Source organism: Haliotis rubra, unplaced genomic scaffold (genome assembly GCF_003918875.1).
Source record: "Haliotis rubra isolate DU_JTF1 unplaced genomic scaffold, ASM391887v1 Scf9, whole genome shotgun sequence".
Lineage (NCBI taxonomy): Eukaryota > Metazoa > Mollusca > Gastropoda > Lepetellida > Haliotidae > Haliotis > Haliotis rubra.
This window is the reverse complement of record NW_025767634.1, coordinates 2,325,700-2,350,719: the sequence shown is the minus strand read 5'-3', so window position 1 is coordinate 2,350,719 and position 25,020 is coordinate 2,325,700. Positions and strand designations below refer to the sequence as shown.

Sequence of the window (25,020 nt, the reverse complement as noted above, 5' to 3'; positions counted from 1 at the left end):
CGGAGTACAGGGTTCCAGAATGATAGACCTACTGGAATCTGTTCCTAACAAATCTAATAATCCAATTTAAAGGAAAAACGTTTCGTACAGTATGTTGAACAACACATCAGAAAATTTAATTAAAAGCGACAAAAGCAATAAATTCAAGTATTCTCCGCCAAAAGCAGAGTCAGTTGTATCGAGAATGCGAAGGTCATGGTGCAGTTATGTCAAGTCAAAACAGCAGTTTTTACCGTAGTATCATTAGTATGTTTCATGTCAGTGTTATTACAGTTTACCGAAACATTACAATGTACGTTCCTGCCCAATCGGTGACACCCGTCACACAGTACCAAAGACCTATAAAATCAGTTGGCACATCATATATGTTATCTGAGTACCAACATCCGTAGTTCGTTTCAGACGAATTCAAATAAAAGCGACAAATCCCCTTCCATATTCATAATGCATCTCTGCAAATGCATAGTCGATCACACGATTCGGATTATATCATGAGCAGTCATATTTATGAAATCAGTTTTTCATAAAACCATAATTGAATTAGCGTCACCAACACAAAAAACCATATGCAAACGAACGAGACTGATAAAATGATAAACGAGAAAACATATCAGATGATGTTGGAAAATAACACAGAAATAAATAAAATTAGATATTTTAACGAAAGATAAAAATTCCATCAACAAAATTTTTCATGGAACAGCCGAAGGTCATAGCAACATCCTGGGCGGACATCGTTTTCCATTTACTACTTGTTTTTTTGTCAAAACTGTGTTTATGTGTGTGGTGGTGTGACGTCTTACCTTGCTTAGGCAAGGGGTAAGGCAATCTAAATAGCCTCTCGTACTCCTCCATCGAGTGTTTACCGATCTGCAGAGAGTAGCGAGTCTGGTTGATCTTGTCGGGGGTGGCATATACACGAATCTGCAGGAAACACAACATTCCATCAGAAAAACACTGCATGTGTTGCACAATGCTAAAGAATCCAAATAAACAATTTGTGATCGGCAGGGCTGTGGGATTACTGCAGTTTTCGTTATAGGTTCAATTTAGGCGACAATGCAGTTGAGTAAAAGTACATTTAAAGTCAATGACATAGAAACATAGGGTACTATGTAAAGTTCATATCGGGAGCCGACTGTTGTCATACCGCTGCAATACTTTTAAAAACGGCGTGAAAAGATACATATTCCAAGTTTTAAATGTTTGTGACATAGAGTTTTGCAGGAGTACGATGAAAATGATTGATTAATCATGGACGATAGCTGGTTTGGACCAAATATACGTGATTTTGTTTTAAAGCCCAGAGGAGTCACACGCAAACGTTAGCACTTGATTATGACACAAATGAATATCCTTGTATTCTACAATGTACGTATGTGTGTGTGTGTGTGTGTGTGTGTGTGTGTGTGTGTTTGTATGTGTGTGTTTGTATAAACCCGAGCCGAACAGAGCTGTGATGCAAGCAGACAAACAATTGAGCCTCTGAGTGTACAATCTATGTATGTATGTATGTATGTGTATGTGTGTGTGTGTGTGTGTGTGTGTATGTATGTATGTATGTGTGTGTGTGTGTATGTATGTATGTATGTATGCATGCATGCATGCATGTATGTATGTATGTATAAACCCGAGCCGAACAGAGCTGTGATGCAAGAAGAGAAACAACTGAGCCGTTCTTGACTTGTCTTCACCAACCTTTGTTCCTGAACTTGTTGTGTCTTCCACGTAGTCGAAGTCGCAGACAATGAAGCAGACAAGGTAGGTGCTCATCATGACAGATCTCTGGAATCGAGTTGATACGAGGGTAGGGGACCATGGCACCTTGGTCGGCTACAACGATAACACAACCATTTGATGATGATGTGTCTGTAAGAATAATGTCCACATGGACAATATGTCGTGTCCAGGTTGACGTTACCTTTGCTTGTATAATAACTGATAAAACGACACGTCAACGTAGTTATCTAGGCTATCGATTTGACACAGCCTTTATGAAACACTTTGAGCAAATTGTGTATCGTCTTTTTTCAGAATTTACAAATATTTTCTTTCCATTTGAATGAGCTAAAACGTCTTGACACGGGACCGGATCTGTCAAGTAAACGGAAGAATTCACAATGTCTTGGACGTTTAGATCTTTCGAGTTGCTAGTTCTCGTCTTCATTCTCATGTCACATCGATGCCTATTGATCATTCTCAAGTATGTAGATGTAATGGGCATAAGGCGGCTATTAGTTACACACGTGAACAGCGATCAAGGACTTGCATAATCCAACAGCCTTGTTCTATCCCAGAAGTTACAGTGATTACTACAACTTTCAGCTAGTAATATATCGTACACACATTTTGTCGAATGCACCATGACTTGTGCACAAACTACGAAGGCTGATATATGATCGTTTGAGCTCGATTGTCAGTGAGAGTTAGCATGTGCCAACCAATGGATGTCACTTGAGGTAACCTGACGGACGACCATGGTCATTTGTGAGTTGACGAACAATATGTCATATAACATCATATATAATTTGATGACATATTGTACATAAGTCTGAACAGTTGAATTTTATGTTTCTTTGGCATAAGAAATGGAATGATTCTATAACTGATGATAACATTATAGATTAAAGGTCACATAAACCCTAGGGGGGTAAAAATACATCAATCACTAACTGGCATCGTTATAAATGAAACCCCGTCATTAAAACTACTCATTTCGACCTTTAATTGACTTAAATCGACCTTTTTTGACAACAGTGCACAATTCTCACCCGCGAACGAAATTTCAACCAATCAGAGCGGCGCGACTCTGTGACGTCATATGAGGAATAGCTTTGAGGGCCGATGCAGAATTCATCTACATTTTAGGGGGTAAATTATCTTGTTTACAGGCTTGTATAAACCTGAAATCGTGACAATTGTTGTGGAAAATGAAAGCTATATGTTCTCACAATCTACTGGCATTTAATTTTGTCTCCTGCTTTGCCTAGTTTCCGAGTTACAACTTGTTTTCATAGACGCTTCTGTCACAATTGATTGGTGTCGTTAGGCCCTATTTGTATAATGACTGATCCAAATTGATCCCATTTCTGTGTTTTTACCTCGATATTTAATCATGTCATGTAAAAATCTGTTTGTATTCTCAAAACAGTGTCGGCCCATAAGTTTTCACATGCAATACAGCGATTAATACTCCCTTGTTGTAACCCGTGTTAGGTGGTATAAACCTACACATGTTATTTGTCATCATTCACTTGATGGTCAGTTAATGAATTTATAACAGGTATAATTAGTGGTAACACACTTAGATTACCCGACAAAGGTTCCCATTTGGCATTTCTTGTGTCTGGAGTAAATATTCAACATTATAAACATCGATCAAAGGATTAACCGATAACACGCTGATTGATTAATTACTTTTATCTTACACAGCGGAATTGTCAAAAGGTAGTGTTTATGTATGTAGATTTACTAATCTATACTGAATACACTCTGCCGTGTCGGTGTCTGCGTAAAAACAACGTCCTTCTTTCAAAGGATTAACCGGCAATACATTGATTGATTGCCCGTTATTGGCTAACTAAATTACCGTGTTTAATGAAAGGCGGCCATTATGCAATTAGTTGCCAGGTGTGCTATCTTGGGTGACCAATGAGACTATACACCAATACCTGAAAAGATTTATCACTTTTTCGTATATTAAACTGTTAAAAGACACATCATTTGGAACAGTTTTGTGGATATTGATGGATACATTCCTCAAACAAGGTAATGGCCTGATATTGTTCCTATAACTTTAATCTGTTTTAATTTTAATATTTGCATTTTGTTTTTTTATTCATTTGTCGTAGCATTCAACAGAATCATTGTTTTCGCCGTGAAGTGTAATGAGACAGACAACATACACTAGGGGTGTGTGTGCGAATTATGATTCACATTGGCAAACTATAAAAAGTCTAGATATTACAGTTCTGTTATAAATTCACTATAAGTATCAGCAGATCGTCAGCTTTTTATTTAGTTTCAAAATGCATAAAAGTATGATAATAAACTAATTAGGATTATAAGACCAAATATAAAGACGCACATTGACTAGTATCTACATACTGGTGAGTGGACATTAACCATGTGAATGTAGCAAGAAATTTATCGCGCAGTATTGTGACTTCGACCCCCACCTCGCTTCCGTGGAAGAAATCGTTATGTTATAAGTTGTGTCATGCAAAATCCTTTTGGTTATGATTCCAATACATATTTAACTACGAGTAGAAAGTAGTTTTGATTTTCTAACTTGATGAAAACAAACTATAATCTCATTAATTCTAACAGACTTTACGATTTTCAAAAATGGCGGCGCCCTGTCGGGAACATCCGCCAGTCTGTGGATAAATGCTATTTAGGTTTGTTTTCACCGAGTTACAAAATCAAAACCACTTTCTACTGGTAGTAAAATATGTATTTTATTGATGGCCAATAGGATTTTGCATGACTTTATAACGTATAACATAACAATTTCTCTCCTGGCAGCGAGGTGGGTGTCAATATAATACTACTTATAATATTATTGTTACTTCGACCACAACCTCACTTCCGAGGAAGAAATCGTTATGTTACAAGTTGTGTTATGGAAAATCTTTATGGTCATCAATCATATACATATTTTACTATAACTAGTAAGTAGTTTTGATTCTTTAACTTCCGTGAAGCGATCTGAACACAAGTAAAATATCATTTCAGGCTTCCACAACGCTCGCTTCGCACTCACAAACATAACCCATTTAGCACGAACTGCGTGGTCCTGTGGAAATCTGTGCATGGGGACACCATCGCCCGACCCCTAGGAGCAATTGACGACAAAGCAACGATTCGGCATGTCGTCGTTGATGTCGAGAAATCATCAAAATGATGAGCGTGCTACACATTTTCTATACAACTAACTGAAAATCGTTCCTCATATGACGTCACTGCAGTGCTCTGGCGACAGAGTTACGTAACCTGTCTGGTTTCGTTGGCGGGCGAGAGGGAAGCAGGCGACTTTTTGGCCACTTTTAATCGCTCGGTATTAATTAACCACAAGTTTTTAAAGAATAAATTTGGTGTTCCGCATAAGACTAACCACACATCTTTCATATGTAATGGTTAAAAGAGTCACAAAAAACAAAGTTTAGTGGTTCTTTAACGTAAACTGTCATTAGCTGCATGTTACAGATCATTAAAGTATTTAAATGTGTACACCGTTGTGGCACAAAGATCACTTTTTGACATGGTGCCCAGATACTGATGTAGTTTACTGATCCATACACAGAAGCATAAATATTATTGCAATTGGACGTTTTGCTGGTGACCGGATATAGGAAAACTCGAGGCGATGTAAAACATAATTTTCAAGAGATTGTGCTCTTATGCATCAAACCATCGCATGTTTCCAGAGGTCACAAAAATGCACATATCCAAGACGATGGCAGCTCATTGTCTATTGTACGAGGCCTTTCAACAACGATCATTTATGAAGATGGTCATAATCATGGACGTATCTAACTTATGTAACCAGTGAAGATCCGGGCTAGAATTGATCTTCAGCATCCCAGGCGTCTCGGAAGAGGCGACTAACGGGATCGGGTAGCCAGGCTAATTGACTTGGTTGACGCATGTGAGAGCTTATGAGATCAATCAAGGGACTGTCAGCTCCAGAGTCGATAATTTACAGACCACCTCCATATAGCTGGAGTGAGGCGTTACAAAACATACAATATAGCTTAAGTGCCCTATGAGTATTTGAATTTGATTCACGAACAGAGGTATTTCCATCAGCTTATGACGGGGGAGAGGAGAATCTATACTTCATAAACCAACTGCATAAATCCTGTCTTGACAGCTTTCTACTTAGTTCTGTTGATTTAATAACCTACCCTGCAGGGTGCGAGGTGATGTGGGTGAGATGTGAGATTACCTGGGACTCCTTGGGAGGCATATTGGACAAGGGGGTGTAGTCCGGCTCATGGATGAGGGTAATGGTATAGGCAGCCTTGATATTAGGTTCGTCAAAACACGGGAAAGCTCTCCTCGCATCGACAGGCTCAAACTTTGATGTTGCCAGATTCCTGGTAACAAAATGAAAACATTCTTGCAACAAAAAACGAATTATATGATATATCAAGTACGTCCGAAATAGTTTGTGCAGCATTCATTTCATTTGGCACAATGTAAAGCGATGTAAGGATATCATAAATTAACATCATATATTTTTGTTAACCGAATGTTCAATGTGACATGCGTATTGTGTAATGTTTGCTTTCTGTTTGTGAAAACAAAACCTTTTCATTGCGGTCTTGAATCCCGGTTCCATCCGTTTATTGTTTATTAAGTATAACATAACCATGTCCTTGCTCGTGGGTGTGTCCAAAGTTGTAAACGTCTGAAGCCTTCCAGCTATATCACGTTGAGATTTCCTTCTATACTAAGCAGACACGTCGTTATGTTACAGGGTATTATTAATTTCAGCACACCCACTCTCATATATGGAATATGTGAAGCCATGAAGTTTGAAAGGTCCAAAACAGCCGATCTATTGAACTATAAGTTTTTAAGACGCACTGATTGGTCTTACAAATTCAAATTTGTACCCCCCAAAAAAACCCCCAAAAACAACAACAACAAAAAACAAAAGAAAAGGAAACAACAAAATAGAATATAAACATTTAAATGTGTGATATCACTGTCACCAGAAGAGTGACACACAACATACCGGATCACAACACCAGCATGTATGCATATCGAACTCCCAGCATGGGCATGAGTATTATGTTAAAATGGACAGTCCACGCCATTTCCTTTCGCTTACAGTACACAAATCTCCATGACACGTTTCCTTACTCTCGCAAGACCCACAATGAGGTACGGCGTTGCATGGAACATGTTTCCTTACTCTCACAAGACGCAAAATGAGGTACGCCGTTGCATGGAACATGTTTCCTTACTCTCACAAGTCGCAAAATGGTACTGCGTTGGATGGGACATGTTTCCTTACTCTCACAAGACGCAAAATGAGGTACGCTGTTGCATGGAACATGTTTCTTTACTCTGACAAGACGCAAAATGAGGTACTGCGTTGCATGGAACATGTTTGCTTACTCTCACAAGTCGCAAAATGAGGTACTGCGTTGGATGGGACATGTTTCCTTACTCTCACAAGACGCAAAATAAGGTACTGCGTTGGATGGGACATGTTTCCTTACTCTGACAAGACGCAAAATGAAGTACTGCGTTGGATGGGACATGTTTCCTTTCTCTCACAAGACGCAAAATGAGGTACTGCGTTGGATGGGACATGTTTCCTTACTCTCACAAGTCGCAAAATGAGGTACTGCGTTGAATGGGACATGTTTCCTTACTCTCACTAGACGCAAAATGAAGTATGGCGTTTCTTGGGTGTGCTACTAGATCATGAAACAAATGGAACAAGTTCAATTTCTCCATGTAGATTCAGCAAAGTGGATGGTATGGATACACCTATATCAGCTCGTTTCTTACATTCCGATACACCTGTCCTTAAGGGATATCCATTGTGCACGGTCAGTCCATGATCCTGCATGCTTAAACCTTTGTATGTGTAAAACATGCCCTTCTTTTGTATTGACAAAACAGAAGCTTTCGACATTTGTAGGACGCCTTTGGTACATAAACATAGACCTGAAGTTTACACTTTATATTTGAAGACAGAATAGCTGATATAAATTTAAGAAAACAACTATCATGTACATGTATTTGCCTAGAAATGATTTTTTCTATAAATTACTGAAAAAGGTGGTTAAGCGTCTGTTTATTGGTAATATGTTTACTCTCGATTTAACTTTTTAAAGGGTGGTTCCAAGATATTTTCAAGCTGTTATTTCTTAGATTGGGAGGACTAGGTTTTACTTGTTTACTGGTTTCCTACACACAAGATACGATTGTGTATTACCTACACATCCATTCTATTTAGAAATGTCAGGTTAGCCTTAAGTACCAATTGGTGTCGCCCAGACTTTCCTTGCTGACAGATGTTTGATGGTGGTCACACAACATATTCAACTCGCCTTCCTCGCTGCTAACTTAAGACTGTTAAGCGAATGAGCGAAAATGAAACATTTCGCTATGGCAATAGAGAATGCTAGTATTCTCCCAACCTCCATACAGAAAAAAATGACCATCTTCAAGTCAACTTTCCGCTGAGATATCACGTGATGTGATAAGAACTCATTAACTCGTAACGGTTGTAGTTTCCGGAATACGAGTAGGTTCTTGACGTTTTCAAATACTGTTTACTAATAATGACTTCCCCGTGTGCAGGTGAACAAGTGGCCAACATTTGCACTCATCGGTACCATCTGGTATCATCACTATTTATAGAGTTTCCTAAACACATGATCATGATATGTTCGGAATTGTACAATCCACTAGCAGAGGTTCCATATGAATCTGGCGAGGGTTTTGTCGCTATTATTAGAATTTCTTTTTCAAGAGGATAGAATATGCTTTATAAACGATTAAATTCTCTAGTTACATCGTACATCTCATTAGAACTGGCAGGGCTGGCGGGGTAGCCTAGTGGTTAATGTGTTCGCTCCCCGGTTTCGATTCCTACCTTGGTGTAACCTGTGAAGACATTTTCTGTTGTCCCATGCCGAGGTATTGCTGTAATGTTGCTAAAAGCGCGGTAAAACTACTCACTCACATAAAGCTAACACGCGGTGATATCATTGGAGTGCTGTTCAAATGGTGTGAAACTTACTCACTCACCGACTTGCGGTGGCCTAACAGATAGCGGTCGTAAAAGCAGACCTGGGTTCTTGTCTCCAAATGGGTACAAAGTATAAATCACATAAATGGCCTCGATGTCGTGAATTAGCAGTAACGTTACACAACAAAACTCAACGAAAAACGAACACACATTCGAATCTGTGGTTTCCCAACAAATACTGTATTTACAATCAGTGGGTCACGCCTCACGGCATTTCCGGGCACACTGGTCTCATTTACATTACGTCACAATACATGGTGGCCCCGGCCCTAACCTACACTCCCATGCTGTAACAAAGAAGTTCACGGATGCATATAGGCCACACACGGGTTAAGTCCATATTTGATGACGTGAAGGGTAATTGTGGACATTGTAAACAGGCTGTTTCAACAGAAACTACCCTAACGCACCATTTACATCATATGTTTCTAGAAGCTCCTATCTGTTCCAACGCGAATGGATAAAGTATAAGGTAACATTATATCGAGCTTAGATTTAATCCGCGGATCAAAATAATCACAAGGCTTTCTCAAGCCTCGGGTTCCTCAATGAAGAGATATGGAGCGTAGTGCTTGTTATCAAGAGGATATTGTGAAATTAATGCCAAGTAAAGTGGATCCATCGCGCTGAGACTAAACACACAATTGTGTTGGTGTCTTTCGGAGTATTCTTGTCGTCTGTGTACCTTGGGTAAGCACTGACCTAATTGTTTTAAGTAAATGGCTGAAGGGTAAAATTGTGAAACGGACGATCTGGCTCATCTCACGGCTCATTAGTGCAAACAAGCCATGTTGGCTTGACCGATTATATTCGGAAGAAGGAATAGATTGTGCCTTTTTCTAATATAGATTTTCCCTCGTTGTAATGAACGTGGCGATGGATAATAATGTAAGGCTCATTGCCTAAATATCCTTCGTTGACACCAGAGGCTGACGCTACATTGGCGTGTTTTACGCCGTTAATCTCAGTGCGACGTATGGAATTGGGCACTAACAAGATTCCAGTACGTGCATGGTTTGGCTGAAGTAGCTCAAATGCAGTTCGCTACCATGTAGTGTTGCAAAAAAGCAAATGTATTCTCCTCGTAATTGAAAACAAAAATGAATGAGTCACTTATCAACGTCTGGTAAATAACATCTAGGCATGCCATGTCTGTTTAAGTACATGTACAATACATGGAGCTATAGTTATGTGACCCTTAGATTTTGGTTCCCCATCGGTGCTATCTTAAATAGAGGTTTAAAGTAGTGTATTATAGATTTTATTTTTCTTGAACACGGTTCCGATCAATCCTCTAAATTTTAAAAGCCACCTTTACGAACACATTCTTCGTGTGTGGCGATTAACGGGACGCCTGGTATTTTCGCTCGACATACGGTGTTGTGGTCAGTTATGTCACACACATCTGTGACCCGAAGGGCTTTCATATCATTCACCCTTACAATGTCGCAGATCATTTGCAAATAATGAATTCTTGTTCTTTACTCTAACGTCCTTCTATTACACCCATATATCTGTATGCGACACTTTGTTAACGTGAAGAAGAGAGAGAGAGAGAGAGAGAGAGAGAGAGAGAGAGAATAGAGAGAGAAGAGAAAGAGAGAGAGAGAGAGAGAGTCCAGAGAGAGGAGAGAATAATAAAGAGAGAGAGAGAGAGAAAAGAGGGCAGAGACTCTTGTCTTGCATTGAGAGAGGAGGCTTCATGTTTTAGCTTTAAATATTGACACACGTATGTACAAATATACTAACAATGTCATCTGATAGAGCTATTTACGATCTAAATATTCAGCTGGGGTATATGTTATAAGTGTTTCCAATCTTCTTTAGCATAACCAACAAGTTAAGTCTTGTTATAGAGGATTACACCTGTTGCACGCGTTGTCTCATGCTTAATGTCGCTATGTTGAGACCTTGAAGAGAAAGAACTGACAGCTACAGGCCCTAAACGCCTAACCAAACATGGCTCTGTACATATTCTTCACGTAGCTGGTTTGGCTATGTTTGTTTTAATAAAATTCACATCACTCAACAGGCTATAGACAAGACAAGCATAAACACCACTGTGCACTTGACGTTCCTTCTTGACAAATGTCAACACTGATTTTAATCTCTACACTTTAATACACTGCTATATAGACATACTTGAGTATATACCTCAGATAATCAGGACATCATATGACATCTCTGGACATAATGATATTTGAGAAACGTGAACGCCCTAAAGCAAGAAATATCAGCTGCGTAGAAATATAACCTATTTTCTTTCTATACTGTATGAAAGTTAGAAGTGGAACGATGTGGTGGGGCCGCGATGTGGTCTCGATGCAGTACTTAAGTTCATATTACCTCCCCTTTACAGGTGAACCACAACCCTTAATCATTCGTTTCAAAAGTGATGATAGCAAAGCTGGGATAAAGCAAGGGAGAAACATATAATCGTTATCTTTCCGTAAACACCTTCCGACAATTAGTAATATAAGGGCATTTAGCGAGACTATCCAACTTCATATTGGCAACAAGCGACCTTCCAACAAGGTTCGTATTGTTAGCACAATGATGTTAACAGCTGATGTTGATATCAGACACAACGATGGCGCTCGTGTGTTTGGTGTGCGTAGGTTAGATAGGTACACCATGATTTTCCAAAATGCAATTAGTATCAGATTACATGGAAACAGACCCTTTACCAAAAAGAGCTCTGGTGCTGTGGGCGATATTGGAAAGTATGAGGATCAAAGAGATCCTGAAATGTGACTGTTTAATATAAGAGGATCTGATAAAGCCACAAGTAGATATGTGACTTGATATATCAGCATATTCATCGATAGTATGCCCATGGCACAATGCATATGTCACAAGATGCCCAAAGCGGAACCGTATGCCATTTCAATCCTCTTCAGACATTGTAACAGCATCGTGCTAGATCATATCGACTTTATAGAATACATGCAACACCGCTGATGCTCACAAACAATAACAGTCCTAAATGCACATGGCTAAATATAAGAAATAGATTCTATAATTACAAGGATTTTTTTCTGGCTTTAGCGTTAGCGCATGGTTCTTTATTTCGGTATGACAGGAACCAGATACACGTCTGTGGTACCATCTGTGCCATAAGGAGAACCATGTGTTCCAGAAGGTTAAACACCAAAACACCTTGAAGAACGCCCAAATCGCCGACACATGGTTATGTGTAAAATATCTACATGTTGCTGTGCTGTTTGAAAGAAATATTACAACATTCTCGTTAACATGGCTGACCATGAGCGCGATTTGTTTTTGCCCAAAACGTTGTATCTGACTGATATATCGATGTTTATGCTGTATTCTGTCGTATAACACGCAGGCTGACGCTATAACAGCAATATTGCTAATTTTGCAATAAAAAACTGAACAGTCTCATTGTTGCAAGATGATGCACACTAAGAGCGTGCGACTTGTTTTTGCCCCAAAGGTTGTATCTGACTGACGTATCGACTTTTATGCTGTATTCTGTCCAAAACATATAAACACACACATGCATGTACGCACGCACGCACACTCACGCTATTGTTCTAACAGCAATATTGCTAATGTTGTAATAAAAAACTGAACAGTCTCATTGACGCAAGATGATGCACAATATGCCTACCGATTGACATTGAAAAAGAGAAACAAACTGTTTTCTGAAATTGTTCTGAATGACCAATCAAATTCGAATCCTTTTAATTTTGTCCTATTAGTTGCATGTGTATGCATTGAAGTTCTAATAATAGTGAGTGAGTTTAGTTTTACGCCGCACTCAGCAATATTCCAGCTATGTGGCGGCGGTCTGTAAATAATCGAGTCTGGACCAGACAATCCGGTGATCAATAACATGAGCATCGATCTACGTAATTAGGATACGATGACATGTGTCAACCAAGTCAGTGAGCCTGACCACCCTATCTCGTTAGTGGCCTCTTACAACAAGCATGGGTTACTGAAGACCAATTCTAACCCGGATCTTCACGGAGTAGTTCGGGTAATAGAGGATAACAGACAACATACATGGCGCCATCTACTAGCCGAAACATGTACACGTATCCCAGACGGAGTCTTTTTCAAAATGCGTATCAATGTATTTCAGCTGAAATGTATTTAAGAGTTTTATTCAATATATTTTGCCTTAGTAGGAGCATTAAGGTAATGCTGATTGTTTTGCCAAACAAATATGTCGTAATCATTTACAGTATATTTATTACCTTGATAAACAGAATCCGTATTTTTAGTCAGCAGATAATGACAATATTTATGTCATCAACAAGATAAGGAACTCGGATGATTCAAGAATACTAAAATACTCTAACTGTAATGACCATCTATATTTAATGTATAACCTTTCCCGCTTCTGCCAGTGGCTCAAATAAAACAACTTTAAGTACTGTAGACAAATTTGTCTTATTTCACTGTAGGGGCGGTGGGGTAGCCTAGTCGTTAAAGCGTTCGCTCGTCACGTCGAAGGCCCGGGTTCGATTCCTCACATTGGTACAATGTGTGAAGCCCATTTCTGATGTCCCCCGCCGTAATGTTGCTGGAATATTGCTAAAAGCGGCGTAAAATCATATTCACTCACTCACTTATTTCACTGTATGATCATCAACTGTCACAATAATCTTGACTTGAATATCGAGTATCATATCGTGGACTCGGTAAAGCTGTCAGAAGATATACTGAGCATCGTTATAATTGTCATAAAACGTTAATTGAAGGCACGATCTTGTATTTGCTGTTTCTTTAACTTTGTTTCATCTGTTTTCCGACTGACGTTAATTTTTATGTTTAGGGTGTAATTAAGTTCGCTCTCTCGTGCTTCAACTCATCAATCAGGACTCGGAATGTATTATTCCGCTCATGTACGATTACAGCCTTTTTTAGATACAATAGAAAAGATAATTTAACACATATAGAAGTTTCTTTTCATTCATATTTAAACTCAAGATTACATCTGCCAGAAATGTTTCATGAAAGGAACCAAACGAATTGCCCATGGCCAGTACTGTGATTTATCAAACGATTAGGTCTGTTGAATAAACGGTATAATTACACCGTGGAGATCAATTTCTAGATTAGATTTGGACCATTCATAGTGACCATCAAGTGACCATATTGGACCGTGGGGAAATAAAATAATCTTGCAGGAATGACGATAGCCAGTCTTTAATCTGAAAAGAGGTTCCATTGAAGCATAGCTGCAGTTCCCTATCATTTCAAATTATCAAAGCCTGCCCCTGAGGATCTCTATGAACAGATAAGAGGGTCGAGCACTCTGTGGGGGGCTGGGGTGTAGGAAGTAGCAGGGAGGGGATGAGATGGGACTGACAGATGCCGACCACCCTCATAGAATGAAGCATTTTGCCTTAAGGGTGATACAAATAAAAGTACATGTTTCCATGTGTAGAAATGACGAACTGTTCACTTAATTATCTTGAAATTTTGTAAGTCGATATCCCTGAAGGGTTAATGAATGTGTAACACAAATTGCAGGCTGTTGGTACAGTCTGGCGGGAGACATCGTTATCAAATAACAACATTTACAATCATGCATGAAAGGTATTCCCTCTTTTGACAATGTTGGAATAATATTAATGGCGCGTACAACTGCGGAACATTTTACGAGCACTATATATATGTTCCACCGTCTGAAGACCATTCCGATCCTAGTTCTAGACATGGTCATTAATGCCACCTGTGTATTGGGACGTTGTTTCGGAGTAACTGATGGGATCATTAACTGTCACGTTATTTTATTAGCAAATTGAAGAGAGTGTAAACAAAGTGATATTCGTGAAAGCAAAGTTATCTGGCCACCGTTAGTCCAGAGCAGGCTTGCCCCTTTAAGGATTTTTGCATACAATGTACAGCTTTCGTATATTGTTAGCACTCATCCGTTTGCATTGTCAACAACAAGTTGCAAAGGATGGTCTTTGACCTTTCACGTCAAAGCAACGTACGTTGTTGCATCGCTATCGACAAAACACACGACCAACATCTGTATGGAAGGGACAACAGCTCAAGCTTAGAGTGGTTGTACACGTATCTCAAAGTATACATGATGACACAGCACACGATGTTATATAACATTGTCAGGCAAAGATGTTTACAGAAACACACCGAGGGACTTAGTTGTCTATTGTACCTGCATTGGGGCTGTGATAATCACTCAGTCTGTGTTTTAGTCATTCTGGTCATGGTCGCTTTGTGGACATGACCGTGAACCTCGTTTCAAAGTGATAGGACACTCATATTTTAACACTGACTAAAATATCGATACATTGATAAGCTTGTATATAAACCATAGTGTTTGCACTAAATCACTTGTGAAATAAGGAACAGCATTGCATTTAAAGCCTTGCTCTCCTGATCTTGTATTGCCAGATTTATATGGGCATGCCGATGTTTCTCTAATTATGAGGTATTTGTTACCTTGATCAGTATACAGTGGCCGTTATTGTCCCCAACCATAGAGAGGGAGGGGGATATACGGAGCTCTCTCCGTCCGTCCGTCCAAGATGATGGGGACAGATTTTCTCAAAAACCGTTATAGATATAACCTATAATATAGGGAAACCAAATTTGGTTACAATCTGTTACAGAGTTATGGCCTTTGTCATGCGTTTCTTGACTTATTGCACTTTATCCCGAGTGAGAAAAGATTTTCTCAGAAACTGTTATAGATAGGGAAACCAAATATGGTATGTGTTTTCAGGACATATATGTCATGGTGGAGTTAAAAATAACAGGAACCAAATAGGAACAGAACACTGTGGCGGGGGATATTGATGAACATGTCTTCTTGTTGTTCAGTACTTTACCGAACGTATAAGACGACGGTTCATCTTGGTTGATTCCAATACACATACATGTATAAACAACTACATTTTTCCAACAAGCTTGTCACGAGTTGCAACGAATCCCCAACATTGCAAAAACATATCCCATATTTCATAATAAATATTTGATGACATTTATTAGCTAACGAAGTAATATATTTTCAGTTTATGTTTTCATAAACCATTGTTAGACTACTGTTTCCTGAATGTCTGATTGCAGAGTCGGCAGAGATAACATTTCATCCCTGCGCTGAATAACATAACATCAATGATTTCGTATTGTCGTCTACTGCTTTTTGTGAAGTTATTATTGTTAACGTATTTACTTATAATAACAGGGGCGGTGGGGTAACCTAGTGGTTAAAGCGTTCGCTCGTCACGCCGAGGATTCCTCACATGGGTACAATATGTGAAGCCCATTTCTGGTGTCCCCCGCCGTGATATTGCTGGAATATTGCTAAAAGCGGCGTTACACTAAATTCACCCACCCACTCACTCACTCACTTATAATAACAGATATATTTCTTAGGGTTGGGCACACTTTTTGTTCATACCTCCATTTTTGCAAAACTATGCTGAAGTCAATACTTACTTGCTTCATGTAAACGTCTACACAGAAATACGGAATTCCGATTGTGTGTAGTTGTAGATGCATATTTGACATATTGTCTCAAATCGTTGTTTCTCAGACCCGAGATACTACATTAAAACTCAAGTCTAGAATTATTTGCCATGTCAGTTTTGAATGTTGGATTTTGTACATATATATTGGAATAAATAACTGTGTTCTGGAATTACTTGTCAGTCCTCAACCTTCTAGAACTACTGAGATATACATAAATATAACATACATATCTTGATCCGAACAACCCGATTCCAGAGATCTAGTTGACTCTAGTTGACGACACCGAAAGTTTGATGGATAAACTGGTGAGAATAGAGACCGATCCTATTTCTCGACAACAGTTTGACAACGCTGAAATTGGTGTTGGTGGCGAGTTGTTGGAATGTTCACACTCTCAAGCTCGAGTTCGACAACATGTGTTGTCAAACTTTAGTTTGCCGTGTGAAGGCCGTTTTAACACATATTACAGTTGTGTGACAACAGTAATATAATACACCCATATGTCTCCAGTGTCTTGAAGTATGTGACTAGAACTAGTACACCAGTTGACAAGGAAACAATATAACACACCCATATGTCTCCAGTGTCTTGAAGTATGTGACTGGAACTAGTACACCAGTTGACAAGGAAACAATATAACACACCCATATGTCTCCAGTGTCTTGAAGTATGTGACTAGAACTAGTACACCAGTTGACAAGGAAACAATATAACACACCCATATGTCTCCAGTGTCAATTGAACCCATATGTCTCCAGTGTGACTAGAACTAGTACACCAGTTGACAAGGAAACAATATAACACACCCATATGTCTCCAGTGTCTTGAAGTATGTGACTGGAACTAGTACACCAGTTGACAAGGAAACAATATAACACACCCATATGTCTCCAGTGTCTTGAAGTATGTGACTGGAACTAGTACACCAGCTGACAAGGAAACAACCACGATTCATCCCAACCGTGTACATCTTTACGAGATGTAACGAGAATATTTCACGCCTTGTCAAAACAGCAAATGTATATATAGGTAAGGTAATATACAACGCTTGTTGTCACTCAAAATGCTCGTACAGTCTGCCTGTGGAAATAGATCCTGTAGGAATGTGCAGTAACGACTATCTGCTGTGGTGTTCTGTTTGGCGTTGTTGGGTGGTAGGATGGGTAGGTAGGTATATTTCGACAATGAAAACCCGTCAGCCCAACGGATTCCGAACCAGTCCTTGTTTCACTCTCTTAAAGCCGACTGTTAGGCAGGGAAACAACAAGTACCATCGTTTAACCTCTTTCGTTATGATAAGACCGCCCATCAAACAAGCGACCTTCTGCTCTCGGGGTTAAAAATTGGACCATGTAGTCATTCTGCGTGACATAGTGATAGAGTGAGTGAGTTTAGTTTTACGCCGAACTCAGCAATATTCCAGCTATATGGCAGCATTCTGTAAATAATCGAGTCTGGACCAGTCAATCTAGTGATCAACTAACAGCATGAGCATCGATCTGCGCAAATGGGAACCGATGACAGCGAGCCTGACCACCCGATCCCGTTAGTCTGCGTGACATAGAAGACATCAGACATTTTATATGGAGGTTAAGTTTTGAGATTCCGATTGTTTTTTCCCAAAAGGTTACGGGGTGTGTCCAGGCAACCATTCAAGATCAGCGAGGTGCCACGTGGATAAACTGTTCGTTTCCGTCCCATGGTGTAAACAATGAAGTTAGTTTCCACCAGATGGAGAACAAAGTTGCATAACTATGGTGATGTATGTCACTCCTAACGTGCCTGACGCGCTACGAAGCATACAAACACCTACACATTCAAGCTTCATTGTCGATATCGGTCGAGGGATCGCATTGGTTATGCACGGCCTTTACAAAGTTGTACAAAGATGTAAATGGACAAATCACTTTATCTGACAAAATTAACAGACGCTGAAGGTGTTTTGACGGGTTCCATTGTTAAGGGATGGAGTCTGCGAAAGATGGTACAATGTTACTCAATCGCCTTTACTAAGTGACGTTGCTATCGGTGGGACACGATATGCAAACACCGGGTGTCTTCATCACCTCAAAGGGATTCACCACATGCATAATAATATTAACATATAGTCTGAGTCAGAGTATCGATACTGCTTCTAGAAAGGTTTTCTTAGATTATGGATTGGTTGAGGTCACTTTTATGTACGAATATTCTGTATTTTTGGAATTTTAGAAGTTGATTTATAATTAGAAAAATATTGAACTTTATGGATGACAACTGCTTTATTATATTATGATGCGACATTTCGGTATAGATTCTTATACCGTTGTTAAGCACTCTTGCTTGAGAACCGTGATGCGACGTTTCACTATCTTGATTACTCTTGCTTGACAACGGTGTAAGTGCTAATAGCAAAACATCGCGTCATTCTTAAACCGTTTTCAAGCACTCTTGCTTGTCAACGGTATACCAAAACGTCGCATAATAATATAACAAAGAAGTTGTCATCCATAAAATATCATACTTTCCTTATGAGAATCGTTTAAATACTCAACAAAACAAGCTAAGGACCAACCCAATTTTCAATATTTTAGTGTTATATTGATCATGATATGAAATATTAAATACTTTAATATTGAAACTTGGGGTGGTCCTTAACGTTTTGTTGTTGATATATATGAAAAGAAACTATGAACACTATATATGATATACTCTAAGTTCATGAAATGCGTTAATCAAATGTAATTATTAATATCTTATAAATATTTGATCAAAATCATAGCGAAACGTCAATTAGTTCATACAACTTAAAAACCGCTTCCTACCCATGAACATGGTGTGAGTAAACGTTGAAAGTGTCAGGTTGTTTGTCGGACAATGAATTAATTCATAAACATGACGTATGCTGTTCTCTCTGCTGTCATGAAGTAATTAATAGACAAAGCACAACGCGACCGTTGAAGTCAGTGGGTCATCTTTCATGTACCAACCGACGATTTTCCCCAGGCACACTACACAGAGGCGGGAGAGACTTGTTATCCTGGGGGAATGAGATCGCAAATAGCTACAGAAGAACACTGTCTTTGAGACCTGATTGGTAATTAAAAATACACATGGTAAACTGCTTTGTCGTGTATCTATGACGTTGGGTCCGTAGATTGACAGAATCTGTTGTGGGTAGGAGTATGGGTGAGGAAACATCACATACTTTGTCAGTTTGGTTTAAATGTATGGATTGGAGGAGAGAAATAGTTGGAGAGGGACAGGGTGATAGAGGACGAGAGGAGAGATGAAACACACAGGTGGACGGTTTCATAAATTTAAAAGCATCAACTATATGGGAGAGAGAATGAGGTGGACGATGTCGTTTCAATGCAAATTGAAAGAGAGGAATACATTGCTAGACATGGCAAGCTCTGTATAGAAGCACGCACCATGGGAGAGAGAGAGACGAACATTTGAATGCATATGCTGTGAGAGTAGGACAGTGTGTGTGTGTGTGTGTGTGTGAGAGAGAGAGAGAGAGAGAGAGAGAGAGAGAGGGAGAGAGAGAGAGAGAGAGAGACGAATACGTAGGTAGTCATTTGAATGCATATACTGTGAGCATAGGACAGTGTGTGTGTGTGAGAGAGAGAGAGAGAGAGAGAGACAGACAGACAGACAGACAGACAGCGAGAGAGAGACGAATACGTAGGTAGACATTTGAATGCATATACTGTGAGAGTAGGACAGTGTGTGTGTGAGAGTGAGGCAGAGAGAGAGAGAGAGAGAGTGACAGAGAGAAAGACGAATGCGTAGGTAGACATTTGAATGCATATACTGTGAGAGTAGGACAGTGTGTGTGTGTGTGAGAGAGAGAGAGAGCGCAAGCTATTATTGAGTAGAACATAATTTCCAATATATAGAATGAGAGATATTTCAGATTTGAGATAATGGCAAAACAAAAATATTTATGTCAGATGAGAGAGATGGGGTGGGAGGGGGGATTGGTGTATTTAATTTTGTCCCCTCCTCTCTCCCACTCCCAAACGTGTCTATTCCGCCATACCGAGCGTCACTTTGTACACAACAACATCGCTAAAAACAACTGGGCTAATGTGAGACGCCTGTATATAACTATTCTTCAACATTAACAACACGTTACTATTCCGGAACTTTCACACACACGTCAGTCTAAATACACAAACGTACCTTGTCTGGCCCGTCTCAGAGTTGACATAACTGCTTTTGTAGAAGCCAACAATTGCTCTGGTGAGCGAGCCGTCAAACTGAAGGGAAAGTTTAACACTTGCACCTTCCCTCAATGTCACAGCTGTTTCAATGACCCAGAACTGGTTTTCAGCATACGCAAATGTCCTCTTAATGCCGATCTGGTTGCCTGTGCTATTTTCACGGAGCTCAGTTTTCGTGATGTTGAGGTAATTAAAATGAATAAGCACATAGTCCGTGTCCTTGTTGATTCTTATTTCTATTGTAACATTTCCATAAAACCACCCGTTATCGTCATAGAAATCCGGGTACAGAGTAAGATCGTAGTGCAGAGGTACAATATATCGGGGTAGACGGAGGTTCTTCCAAGGTTCTGTTTCCGAGAAACCAGGGGTGGTTGGAACGGATGGTGTGGTGGACCCATCCCCTGAAATCTTCTCCGATGAAGGATCATTTTGGTCACACTTCGGGATAAAATACCATACCAACACACCCACTACAACTGGCATAATAAGAAGAAGGAATATTAAAAAGTAAAGACATCGTCTGTTGACATTCACCTTGCTAGCGTCCCGGAAATCCATTACTGCAACAACGAGCTGAGCCCGTGCCCCTTCAACTCCGCAGATTCACTCCAGGTCCTACGCCCTCCCCAAGGAGAATGAGTACAGCGGATGTATCGGTGGTAGTTGACAAGTGTACTGGTCGCGTCTGGTGTGCGTTACCTGTGGTGAGAATGCCTGCACACACAGTGAACGCTGTGCGACTGCTTGGGGAGGGAGAACACATTAAGACGCGTAGTCCACGCTCGGAGTACACATAATGAGAGTATCCTCGCTGCCAACGGGCGCGTGTCCGGAATGCTGGCACCTATATTCGTCTCACCACACTGATTATTTGAGCTTGGTAATCAACACACCAATCCTCCATAACATCGCTCTCACACCATTTACTAATTTACTTGTATTTAGATACTGGAGAATCAAAAATGACAAATAACAATATCTTTTACGGAATCCAAAATTAAAAGTATTACTAATATGAAATTATTATTTATGTTTGTAAGAAAAGAATTAATAGACAATAAAAACAGAAGTCAGTAACATATGGCTCAATCAACCTATCATGCTTTTCTTCACTGAGATTCGACTGTTGCTTAGAATTTACCGTATCTTGTCTAATTTGCTTTGTAATCAAAACATGTAGAAACTCGGGCCCATGCAAACAATGTGAGAGTGAAAATCGATCTCCTCTCTGTCGCATCTTGGCAAAGGGGGATGACTCTAATAGATAATTGTGAGATTGCAGCCTTTCAGGAAGTATATATAATTCAAACAAATCATCACCTTCTATAGAAGTGGATGCTCAGCGAAGTGGACCTCTCAGGACGTCTTGTGTTCACAGAACCCCAGACACGAACTAATGCAAAATGACCATTTCACTACAAGCTGGTCTTAATGTTTCCTTACCTCATGCAGAGGGGCACGAGTGATCTAGAGCTATTCGCTGAGTTACGGCTCTTAACCGCGCCAGGATCCTGGAGTGAAATCACAGCTTGGGCCTAATTATTATCACCAAGGTTGAGGTTAATGGGGAGTAATGTCGTGTTCAGGTTGATTGCAATGTTTATGGTTGTGTCTTTTATTTATTTAAGCGCCCGTACTGAAATACCATATCGCCGTCTGGTCCTTGTATCAGCCCTTTAAAGCCAATCACTGGGTACTGTGGCATGCTATCCTTTAACGTATTTTTGGTTCGACTCTGCCGGGGACCGAAGCTCCCTCTTTGCTATGTCCACTACACCTCGGAGGAAGTATACTTTCCTCAGCAACTTGGCGCTATAACCCTTTTCACTAAAGTGAATATTGTCAACAGTACGTGTCCCTTGAAATGTTTCTCTCACATAAAGTTGACAAACCATGGAACATTGTTCAAAGACGCGTTCATTCGGAAATAAGAGCAACACTGCTAGGACTGAGGAAAATATATGTGCATGTGAAATATTTCATGCTGCTTCGGGTGGCTGTTTGACATGGTGCCCAATTTCGGATTTTACAAGGAGATTGTATTCAGTGCCAGGAAGGATAATAAAGTATCACCAGCAGTAGGATTTGCGAATAAAAGCTGGGGTGAGTGAGTGTGTTTAGTGTTACCCCCTATTTAGCAATATTTAAGTATATCACGGCGGGGAACAACAGCATGTCCCCCATTCTTGCTGGTCTATTCTTTTATGCATGTGAATTACAACTTCCGCAAGGACGGGCAACACTAGAATATGGCCAAGAGTGAGTGAGTTGAAATCTAACGTCGCTAAGCCATATTGCGACCCTAAGAAATTAAAGTAAGCTTCTGAGCAATATCTAATTGATCTGATATCATTCAAAAATCTCAAAGGGGCAGTTACCACGGAGTAACCCACCGTAAGTAGGAATGAAAGAAACAACAGAGAGGATATTTCATGTTTCTAGTGAAATATGATGTATCTGTCATCGAGTGACGTGAAAAAGGAAACGAGGATACGGTATATTTCAGAGACACACGAAATATTCTTTTTTATTATATGCTTCCAATTTTGTTGAATTGAATTTAAACAATATCATTCCGAAAAAATCAGCTGTAGATTATGCTAATTTATCATGGACGCAGACACAAGTTTGTATCGCTATATGTGAAACGGTTCAGAGTGAGTGAGTGAGTTAAAATTTAATGTCACCTCGGCATGAATAAGTTCAAAGTGTTGTCAGATGGTGTTGATGACGCCATTCGACGTCATCATTAGTTCTGTTGAGATGATATATTTGACTCCTAAAATGGTATTTTTACCTGATACGATAACCTCACTTGATGCACATTTACTGCTGTATCTGGGGGGTAATTACCTGTCGTAGTCTCCAGGTGATATATAAGGTATGAACCAAGACAATATCCATCTGTTATACGAACACGCCTAATTGTAGCTCCAACTGTAGCTCATTCAAAACCCTCATTATGTCCATCCAAGTATGCAGGAACGTTTGGGTGACAAAATAGACCTTTTTGTAATGTACATTCACCTAACATCCTTACTTTATGATAACACTTGTCTTACAAACACATAAATCTAATAACACGAAACAATGGTACCCTTGAGTTACCCTTTCCCAATCTTAAAAATCTACATTTGAAAATATCTTTGTGAATGTTATTAAGATGCAGTCGTTGTGTGAGGAATGGCAGGCAGAAGCGTGGTGAAATATCTGCTCAAATATTTAAATAACATATAACTTTTTATTGCTATATATTTAGTATTGTGTAATGTTCTGGAAGTGTCACATTTTTCTTCGCAGTCTCTGAAAATGTGCAATGTATACGTGTGTGTACTCTCTGTAATACGACCTCTGTGTGTTGCTATGTGTCTGTGTCCCTTGTCCGTGTGTATACGTGTACATGTGTGTACTTCTTCTAAAGCTGACGATACATGACACCTGAGCTGACGATACATGACACCTGAGCTGACGATACATGATACCTGAGCTGACGATATATGACACCTGAGCCCATTTGAAAGTCTGCAAAGTAGCGACGCATCAACTGCCTGTCAATTTGAGGTGTCTTAACCTGCCTGGCAATGAGACGAGTGCAGTATGTCACGTGTTTTCACACTTGGGCCAGTGTTTCCTATCTTCCTAGTAGCCTACGGAGTGGTTATTTGTAGTCATCTTCACACCAGACGGATCACTTGCACAAGTTGTAAACATGACAAAGCCCGCGGAGTTATTGGAGAGGAGATGCGGTGAGAGGGTTAGTTCTGTTATAACCCCATATGTTACACGATAAGGGCTAACCTTTGTAAAATGATCCATAAACCTGATTATAAGCTGTTATGACGTTTGTATTGTGTCTTTTCTGGTATCAGTGTTATATCAAGCATGTGTCAAACAATTTTACATATTTTCTTTATAAATAACACAATACACTTGCAACGTTTCTTATCACGAATGTTGATAGCTTTATGAAGTCTTGATGAGTCAGATTTGACACAATCACGTTCTACACAAAGGCAGTTGCTCCTATTGCTTATATCAACTGTCGTTAATCTACCAGGTAAAGTTATCCTTCATGGGGGATCTATCCATCAGGTTAATGTATTCGTCATGGTCACCGATCCACCTATCTATTGAGATGACCTACCCACCGGGACCGTGGGACCTTCTAATTGCCTCGGTCTGTGTATCAGTGTTGTTTCATCGCAGTGTCATCTATCTATCGGGGCATCATATAATGATAATAATAGTCGTTAATTTATCATGCGCATTGCCCCATGCACAATGCATGTTCGAAGCGCCCAAACAATCTGAACATTATTACCCCGGATAACCCAAGCTGCTGGTTAGGAAAGAAGTTTATACCCACATGACTTTGTCCCACCGGGTACCCACTTCCTGCTGGGTGGCCAGAGGCAATTTTGAACAAACTCACTTGCCAAAGGTGAGACCACATGTATCACACGTGCTTCTTTGTGGGGCAGGACCGAAGTCCAAGAAACTCTCAGGAGTCAAGCTGCCAAACACAGTCACCCATCCAAGGACGTCCAA

General features: G+C 39.8%; 1 protein-coding gene across 1 annotated transcript in view; it reads right to left on the bottom strand.

Moving 5' to 3' along the window:
• The window catches only part of LOC124263837 (glutamyl aminopeptidase-like), a 45,746-nt gene extending 24,467 nt beyond the window's left edge, over window positions 1-21,279 (bottom strand). The window contains exons 1-4 of the mRNA XM_046698559.1: window positions 20,429-21,279; window positions 5,951-6,101; window positions 1,699-1,833; window positions 804-924 (exon numbers count right to left, since the gene is read on the bottom strand). Of these exons, the coding sequence (XP_046554515.1) occupies window positions 804-924; window positions 1,699-1,833; window positions 5,951-6,101; window positions 20,429-21,030 (1,009 nt within the window). The 5' untranslated portion in view covers window positions 21,031-21,279. The remainder of the gene's footprint in view (window positions 1-803; window positions 925-1,698; window positions 1,834-5,950; window positions 6,102-20,428) is intronic.
• Window positions 21,280-25,020: the final 3,741 nt, after the last annotated feature.